The sequence below is a fragment of the Nematolebias whitei genome, chromosome 1 (assembly GCF_014905685.2).
Source record: "Nematolebias whitei isolate Nwh7 chromosome 1, NemWhi1, whole genome shotgun sequence".
NCBI lineage: Eukaryota > Metazoa > Chordata > Actinopteri > Cyprinodontiformes > Rivulidae > Nematolebias > Nematolebias whitei.
Genome location: NC_056498.1, coordinates 6860211 through 6870362, shown reverse-complemented (window position 1 = coordinate 6870362; position 10152 = coordinate 6860211). Strand labels below are relative to the sequence as shown.

General features: G+C 39.2%; 1 protein-coding gene across 1 annotated transcript in view; it reads right to left on the bottom strand.

Annotated features, from left to right (window-relative positions):
- Positions 1-244: 244 nt before the first annotated feature.
- Positions 245-10152, bottom strand: part of tspan5a (tetraspanin 5a) — a gene marked incomplete in the record, with an annotated part of 44127 nt that continues 34219 nt past the window's right edge. The window contains 2 exon segments of the mRNA XM_037674830.1: positions 245-1004; positions 1169-1205. Of these exon segments, the coding sequence (XP_037530758.1) occupies positions 1193-1205 (13 nt within the window).

Sequence of the window (10152 nt, the reverse complement as noted above, 5' to 3'; positions counted from 1 at the left end):
ATGCTTTGGATTCCCAAAGAGTATTGGGAACAGTTTTTATTCAAGCATGTTAACTATCCTTCAACAAAAAAAAAGGCCTGGAAAAAGTCTGAAAATGTATTTTCCAATTCTCCAAGCAGCCCTTCCAGGTGCTTTAACCCCCCTGCTGCCCATGGGTCCAAATGACTCACGAGGCTCCAGTGTTAAGACTGAGGCCCCATGAGTCAGTTTTATTCAAGGGTAACAGGGAGGTTAAATATCTAGATTTTACTCTCTTGAAAAACCTGATGCCCGCTCCTGATCCACTCCTCCAAACTGAGGTGGTTCACACAGCCATCTACAACAGGTAAAATACTGACGGCTATGACTTTTACACACAAGCCCTCTTCAGATGACTGAAGTAGCTCTTAGTCTTTGTGTGGGAATCTGCTGCTTTAACAGTTATTTACTGATGATGGTTTTCAGAAACCCGTGTGAGACCCCCGGTCCTGGTACCAGAACCTCTGAGGTCTGAGTCCAACGTCAACAAGCTGCAGAGGACTCGTAGCACCAAGTGAAGCTGGTAACACGATGATCCCTGTTCCCTCAGTAACTACCACCAGTTTTAGTCCATTAGTGGAGACAGGTCTGGTGATTAGTTTGAATAATTTTCACACTCGTTGAATAGATTAGCAGATTATTAATCTCACCTCTGATTTCACAATAAAACATTTGACCTCTCAGTTCATCTGCGTCTTCGACGGGGGGGACAAAAGGAGCTTTTAATTCCATACAGAAAAACACGGAGCTACTTTTCAAACGTAATGAAACTGCAGCAGAAGCCATCAAAGCTGGAGCCATGCAGCTTCTTGTTTTACAGTAGTCTTCCACAGTGGGTTCATCTTCCACAGTGGGTTAATCTTCCACAGTGGGTTCACCCAGAACATTTCATTTAACAGTGCTTTTAAAAGGTGCTGGTTCAGTGCTGGACGTGACGACGGCTCAGTGGTTCTTGAAGAGGCTCCACGATGCGTTCAAAGACGGAGCTGATTTAAAAACAAAAACCAGTGTTAGACTCCGAGGTTCAAGCAGAAAGTCTAAACAACCTTCCTGCTGCCCCGGGGTTCAAATCACTCACAAGTCTTCAAACTGAAGCTTCGGGGTTGTTTTGACCTGAGGGCAGCAGGAAGGTTAAATAAAAAAAGATTACCTGATGGAAGGAAGAGAAACTCCTTTAGGTGAAGAAACTGAAAAAGAAGAGAAGAAGAATCTGTTCAAATCACATCAGTTCGGTGAGGAACAGTTCAGTTCAGGACACGGAGGGCTAGTCTGGGGATTTGGATCAAGTTTTCTGCACAAGGCTAAACTACCGAGCTGCACAGAGTCCACCCTGCGGACTGAAAGGCTCCAAAGACGGAGACAACTGTTGAGGTCATGATTCTGAGGCTTTGTGATGGTAACTCCAGCTGGACTCTCATATGCTGCCACCATGGTGATAAACAACGAGGACGTCTCTACGGGACTTACAGGCACGCTCCAAACCACCGGGGACGTATCACACTTTACCAAGAGTCATGGAGAGCCCACTGCATTTGTAACGTGCCCCTGAAGACACAGTCAAGACCATCCATGTTCTGGATCATTTTCTGAAGGAGGAATTCTTTCATTTACAGACTTCATGTTAGGGGTGCAGAAAAAAATGGATTCATTAAAGAATCTAGATTCTTAGTTCTGGAGATTCTGAATTCATTCTAAAGGCTCATAAATCCATTTTAAAACGTGTTTTATTTTCTTCCACTCCTACTCCCGACGTGTCCGCTCGGCCGCCATAAAATTTGTCCTTGTAGGCCACCGTACAGCAAGCTAGTTAGCCAGCTCCCTTTATCTGAATGTAGACTACTAGCGTGGAGGAGGACAGAGTGATTCAACCTGCTCCTTCATTGTTAAAAGTCGGTGTAAAGTCATTTCAGATGCTACAATGTTCCGGGGAAGACAGAGCTTGACAAGAGCACGGTTGTTTGCAAGAAGTGTGAAAGAAAATTGTGGTACAGTATTTTGGAAATATGACAAATGTGCGGAAGGAAGATGAAAAGTGAAGCAGCAGAGCAGCTGCAACAACCTTCCAGCTGATTGTCCAAGCACTCCATCTCCTGCTATAAAGGATTTACGAGCAGACAGCTCAGTGGAAGGTGAGGGGTTTAGGTTGATTTTTAATACGCTGGACCCAACGTACGTTATTACTTCAAGTAGTTGTTTTAGTAATAAACCTGCGCCACAACTCCACCATGAAACAAAGAATAAAGTGGGATAAGCTGATGCTGCCAGCTGCAGCTCAAAGGGTAAATGTTTCTCATATTATACTAAAACTTATAGACGAGTTATACAACAAATTAATGTAATTTGTCTTTTTAACAGATGAGACACATCACCTGCAGCCAGTTCTAAATGATACAATTTATGGTTTATAAATTACAGTTCAGAAGAGTTTTTGTGCAAACTTGCACAGGTTCTGAAATTTTGTTAAAGATTTACTAAATATGAATCAATATGGTTAAGACTGTGAAGTCTGTATATTTTATATTAAGTGGAGTTTTGAAAATATAACAAATATTAGAGCAATATGGTTAAAAAAACTGTGAAGTCTGTATTTTATTTTGAGTTAAAGATTGATGTAGTATGGTAGGCTGAAGTATTTGGTTACTTTTGTATTTATATATACAATACAGTAGTCCCTCGCTACTTCGTGGTTCGTTTATCGTGGACTCGCTCAATCGCGGTTTTTCAAAATAAAATTGGATGCGACACACAATTGGCTGATTGATGGATGAGCCGCACAGTCGGCATTTAAAATAAATTATTTTAAATTATTCAGCACCTGCTGCAGCTTTGTGCAGCCTATAATGAAGGATAAACTTCCTGCTGCAGCTGATCAGCTGTTCACCATGCAGAGCGTAGAAGTGGGCGTGGCAAAGAGTGCTTGCAGGTGGCAAAGAGCAGAGGAGGCAGGGAGCGGAAATCATGACATTCTGTGCTCTTTTAGAGAGTTTAGAAACATTGTTTAGAATATTGCAAGAGTGTGAGAAGGGTTTAAAACATTTCAGGGTACGGATCCCCCATGATAAACGAGGGACTACTGTATTTTGAATTACTTGTCTGTGATGGACTGGAGACCTGTCCAGTGTGTCCCCCGCCTCTCACACAGTGATAGCTGGACATGGGTACCAGTGACCCCCCCTTGAACCAAAAAGGAAGAAGTGGGTAAAGATAATGGATGGATGGATGGATGGATGGATGAATTATGTTCCTAGATTATTTTTTAATTTTAAACTAAGCTCACCTATTAAGTAATTTAAGTTACAGAATTTTAGGCAATCCTATATTTGTTCCTATTTTTGGTATAGATATAAAATGATGCAAAAAGATTTGATACAGAAAAAACTAAAATTAGTGTTTCAAATTCCAATTTCAATTTTTTTTAAGTTCCATTTGTTTCCATTGTTGTTTAATCTTTTCATCTAGTCAAATACACAATTTAAACAAACTATGACCATTTCAGTAGAAAAATTGTTTCTGAATCGAAAATCGTTTCTGAATCAAAAAACATTTCTAAATCGAATAGTGACACCAAAAATAGGAATCGAATCGCCAGACACAGAGATTTGCACCCCTACTTAAAGTGCAGTGTCAGAACTGGTGTGTTTGAGTGCATAAACAGATCACAGAAGATTTTTTAAATGTACAACAAAGCAACTGATAAAACACCCCAATCATGTGAATATGTAGCTGAATGGACTTGAACATAGTTTGCGTGCTTTATTAAATGAATTAGCAAAGAATCAAATTTTGACACTCCACCTAATGGAAAACATACATATATATGATGCCATCTCCACATCATTGCATTCAGTTTTTATTCACAATTTGTTTAGTGTCCCAACTTTTTTGGAATCCGGTTTGTATATATGACTTTAGCTCCAGAGTTAATATACAGGTCCTTCTCAAAAAATTAGCATATTGTGATAAAGGTCATTATTTTCCATAATGTAATGATAAAAATGAAACTTTCATATATTTCAGATTCATTGCACACCAACTGAAATATTTCAGGTCTTTAATTGTTTTAATACTGATGATTATGGCATACAGCTCATGAAAACCCAAAATGCCTGTCCCAAAAAATTAGCATATTTCATCCCACCAATGAAAGACAAGTGTTTTTAATACAAAAAACACCATCCTTCAAATAATCATGTTCAGTTATGCACTCAATACTTGGTCGGGAATCCTTTTCAATTCAATTCAATTCAAAAATACTTTATTAATCCCAAAGGGAAATTATTTGTTGTTGTAACTCGTCATCCTCATTTCATTAAGAGATGCTGTAGGTAGGAAGGATCTCTTGAAAAGGTCCATCTCACAGTGGATCCTAAGAAACTGGCTGCAGATGCCGTCCGATCCGTCCACCCAGACTCGTCTGGCCTCTTGGTTCCTCCGGGCTGTAGTACCGCCTGAATGCCGGGCAGAACTCCTCCCAGAGCGACGGCCACTCCTCCAAGCAGTCTGCCGAGCTCCTCGTCGCTGTGGACAGCCAACTGTAGGTGCTGAGGGACGATCCTGTCCTTCCGCTGTCATGAGCCATGTTTCCTGCTAGTTCAAGGATCTCAGTGGTCAGGCACTCGAGCACAGCTGGCAGGTAGATGAGAATGCATCCACATAACATCCTTTTCAACTCATTTGAGAGTTGGGGCCATAGTTGAGATATTATTTGAGCTTTTAATCAGCTGCTGTTGTTGTAGAAAACTGCCTTGTTGCCATGGTTACGCATCATAACAAATGTCCAAAACCAAAAAAGTTTCAGTAAAAATCCTTCCGGCTGCACAGCATCTGATACCAGAGAAAACAATCATCAAAAAAAAAAAGTGATTTACATCCAGAAAACCAGGGATTAAAGGTTCCAAAAGCAAAATCTCAGAATGAAAGTAACAGAGCTGCTCCAACATGCAGCCACCTTGAGCGGCGCAATTCTGCAATGACTGCTTCAATGCGGCGTGGCATGGAGGCAATCAGCCTGTGGCACTGCTGAGGTGTTATGGAGGTCCAGAATGCTTCGATAGCGGCCTTAAGCTCATCCAGAGTGTTGGGTCTTGCGTCTCTCAACTTTCTCTTCACAATATCCCACAGGTTCTCTATGGGGTTCAGGTCAGGAGAGTTGGCAGGCCAATTGAGCACAGTAATACCATGGTCAGTAAACCATTTACCAGTGGTTTTGGCACTGTGAGCAGGTGCCAGGTCGTGCTGACAAATGAAATCTTAATCTCCATAAAGCTTTTCAGCAGATGGAAGCATGAAGTGCTCCAAAATCTCCTGATAGCTAGCTGCATTGACCCTGCCCTTGATAAAACACAGTGGACCAACACCAGCAGCTGACATGGCACCCCAGACCATCACTGACTGTGGGTGCTTCACACTGGACTTCTGGCATTTTCTTCTCCCCAGTCTTCCTCCAGACTCTGGCATATTGATTTCCAAATGACATGCAAAATTTGCTTTCTTCTGAAAAAAGTACTTTGGACCACTGAGCAATAGTCCAGTGCTGCTTCTCTTTAGCCCAGGTCAGGCTATATATATATATATATATATATATATATATATATATATATACACACACACACACATGTATACAAACCGGATTCCAAAAAAGTTGGGACACTAAACAAATTGTGAATCAAAACTGAATGCAATGATGTGGAGATGGCGAATGTCAATATTTTATTCGTAATATAACATAGATGACAGATCAAAAGTTTAATCTGAGTAAATGTAACATTTTAAAGGAAAAATATGTTGATTCAAAATTTCACAGTGTCAACATATCCCAAAAAAGTTGGGACAAGTAGCAATAAGTGGCTGGAAAAAGGTAATTGAGCATATAACGAACAGCTGGAAGACCAATTAACACTAATTAGGTCAATTGACAACATGCTTTGGTATAAAACGAGCTTCTCAGAGTGTCAGTGTCTCTCAGAAGCCAAGATGGTAAGAGGATCACCAATTCCACCATTGTTGCGCAGAAAGATAGTGCAACAATACCAGAATGGTGTTACCCAGCGTAAAATAGCAAAGACTTTTAAGTTATCATTATCAACCGTGCATAACCTCATCAAAAGATTCAGAGAATCTGGAACAATCGCTGTGCGTAAGGGTCAAGGCCGTAAAACTCTACAGGATGCTCGTGATCTCCGGGCCCTTAAACGTCACTGCACCTCAAACAGGAATGCCACTGTCAATGAAACAACAGAATGGGCTCAGGAATACTTCCAGAAAGCATTGTCAGTGAACACAATCCACCGTGCCATCCGCCGTTGCCAGCTGAAACTCTACAGTGCAAAGAGGAAGCCATTTCTAAGCAAGCTCCACAAGCTCAGACGTTTGCACTGGGCCAGGGGTCATTTAAAATAGAGTGTGGCAAAATGGAATTGTTCTGTGGTCAGATGAGTCACAATTTGAAGTTCTTTATGGAACACTGGGACGCCATGTCATCCGGACCAGAGAGGACAAGGATAGCCCAAGTTGTTGTCAACGTTCCGTTCAGAAGCCTGCATCACTGATGGTATGGGGTTGCATGAGCGCTTGTGGCATGGGCAGCTTGCATGTCTGAAAAGACCCCATTAATGCAGAGAACTATGTTCAGGTTCTAGAACAACATATGCTCCCATCTAGACATCATCTCTTTCAGGGAAGACCCTGCATTTTTCAACATGATAATGCCAGACCACATTCTGCAGCAATCACAACATCATGGCTATGTAGGAGAAGGATCCGGGTACCTAAATGGCCAGCCTGCAGTCCAGATCTTTCACCTATAGAGAACATTTGGCACATCATAAAGAGGAAGGTGCGACAAAGAAGGCCCAAGACGATTGAACAGTTAGAGGCCTGTATTAGACATGAATGGGAGAACATTCCTATTTCTAAACTTGAGAAACTGGTCTCCTCTGTCCCCAGATGTCTGTTGAGTGTTGTAAGAAGAAGTGGGGATGCCACACAGTGGTAAAAATGGACTTGTCCCAACTTTTTTGGGATTTGTTGACGCCATGAAATTTGGAAACAACAGATTTTTCCCTTAAAATGATACATTCTCTCAGTTTAAACTTTTGATCTGTGATTTGTGTTCTATTCTGAATAAAATATTAGATGTTGGCACCTCCATATTATTGCATTCAGTTTTTATTCACAATTTGTTTAGTGTCCCAACTTTTTTGGAATCTGGTTTGTATTAACTCTGGAGCTAGTCATAACTCTGGAGCTAAAGTCATATATATATTAACTTTGGAGCTAAAGTCATGTACATTAACTCTGGAGCTAACTATATTAGCTCTGGAGCTAAACTACATTAGCTCTGGAGCTAAACAATATTAACTCTGGACCTAAAGTCATATATATTAACTGTGGAGTTAAAGTTGTATATATTAACTCTGGCACTAAAGTCTTATATATTAGCTCTGAAGCTAACATGAAAGCTGAGTCACTTCTCATTCTCTTGTCAAAGCGCTCCGGTTCAAATTAAAGTGCTGGTAATGTCCAAAGTTAGAATTCAAGCAGAATGGAGCTTGCATCACAGCAACCTGCCTACATAATTTACCCAGAATACATTGCAGGGTCAATAAAATAGCGACGTCCGTGCGTCATCAATTAATTTTTTGAAATAATTTTTTTTTTAAATAAAAACTAAACAGCCTACAGTATTTTTACGGCCTCATTTATAAAGCTGAAGTACTTATCAAATAACGTCTATTGTTCCAACTCGTCGGAGATCCCTTTAAAACTTCTTGTGCTTATTTTACTGGATCATTCCTGAAAATATAACACTACAAGTGGGCTGCTGTGCTGGTTCTAGACAACAACCTATAGGTGGGATAAAACCTCTAAAGTCTGGTAGTTCTGGTATGGGACACAGCACAACACCAAACGGAAGTCAAACAAACCAACATGGACCTGTCACACCCACCAGCTACAAACATACACTCTGTTTGCGGCTCATGAGTAGTAAGCCGCTGACTTCTTGTTGAAGTGGGGTGGAAGTCGACGCGTGGGCAGAGTGGGGGGCACCCTGATGAAGCATGGAGGAGGAAGAATGAGGGGGAAGGTAAGTGACATAATAATGGTTACGTTTATTAAACCTTAAAGTGATGGTTATTTTTAAGTGAGCTTTGGTGTAAAAGTCGAGAACAAATAATATCTTAACTGTTGTAGACAACTTTCCATTTGGACAAATAAAGGTTATGTGTAACAGGAGAGATGAGCTAACAGCTGACCTTAAAGAAGCTCAGAACAAACTGGACTGCAGTCGTGTTGAAACGGCTCCAGACAGATAAATTACACCAAACCATCTTTTATTAGCCTCAACGCTGCTGTCAGTTTCACTTCACTATTAGTCAAACAGAACTCTGCAGGTATTTCTAAGAATATATATTGGCAGCAGCAGCAAGCAGTAGCACATCTGGTCACTTTCTCCAACAGGAATATCAGTGGTTGATGCAAACACTTGTTTAAAATTAATATACCGTATTATTTTACATTATTAGTGTTTAGCGTATATCTTAGATCCTTGTGTACTGTTCCTTTTTATACTTTATATTCTTTTTTTGCTATTTTTGGGTATAACTGGGACCTTGTTCCACTTCATGTATCACGTGATGCGAATGACATTAAAGAGCCTTGAACCTTGAGTAAGCCTGAACTCTTCTGTCAGTTTCACATTATATTGTTATTTGACAGAAAATGCCCCAAGAGCACCAAAAGTGCTACAGCTAGCTGCTGCTGCTTTTTCCTACATAAAATGCATGTTGTCCATTTTCTTTCATGAAAAATTATGAAATTAAAATGATTTTGATTCCATCTTGAAGATAATGCTATGCACAATCAGGCAATGTGAAATCTGTTAGCTCTCAGTGTGTGTTGGGGATGACTCTCCTCTACTACTACTACAAACTTTAGATGAATATCAATAAAAATGATAAAGTTACAGCCATGTTTATGTTTGCTAACATGGATTAGTTGTGGCAGCCATCTTGAATTGGGTTAGTTTTAAACGTTAATCAGTTGGAGATCTACAGCGGTTTATGCGATATTTTGCTAACAGATACAGATACAGGTGTATATGCACATCTCTGTTTTTTTGGCAGCAAACAATAAGAATTAAGTTCTGTGTAAATAGTTGTGTATGGTGAAATTAGAGGTTGGGATCCCCTGGGTCTTCATCACTTTCAGAGAAGTATTTTTACATTTAGAATTTTAAATTAACAAGTATTTAATATAAAATCAATATTTTCTATGTTGATTTAAATTTATATTTTATTATAGTTATTATTTTCTGTAAACTACTATGCAGTTAAGAAAGACATTTTATTAGTCAGTCTGAGTCTTTGCAGTTCGTTTAATAACTGACTGGAAAATGAATAAATCATAATGCAGATGTAGAGCGACTTGGACCAAAACGCAGGACCCTGAGCCTTCGGGAAGGCCTTGCAAGGCGTATTTTTTTTTTTTTTTACCAAATGAATATTTTTGATGCACTGAAAAATCGACAAATTGTAGTCGCTCAAAAAAATGAAGGTTAAAAATAAATTTTTGATTACACATTTTGTACATAACAGTTGTGTTTTTGTTTCATATGATGACATTTTACAGAAACAAGAAGTTTTGTGGGTTAAAATTAGTTACAAACATTAGCTCTGAAGTTAAAGTCATTAACTCTGAAGTTAAATTCATATCAACTCTGAAGTTAAAGTCATATTAAAGCCAAGTTAAAGTCATATTAACTCCAAAGTTAGTCATATTAACTCTGAAGTGAAAATCACATTAACTCTCAAGTTCAAGTCATATAAACTCCGAAGTTAAAATCATATTAACTCTGAAGTTAAAGTCATATTAGCTCTGAAATTAGTCATATTAGCTCTGAAGTTAAAATCATATTATCTCTGAAGTTAAAATCATATTAAATCCAAAGTTAAAATCATATTAACTCTGAAGTTAAAAATCATATTAACTCTGAAGTTAAAGTCATATTAGCTCTGAAGTTAGTCATGTTAACTCCAAAGTTAAAATCATATTAACTCTGAAGTTAAAATCATACTAACTCTGAAGTTAAAATCATATTAACTCTGAAGTTAAAGTCATATTAGCTCTGAAGTT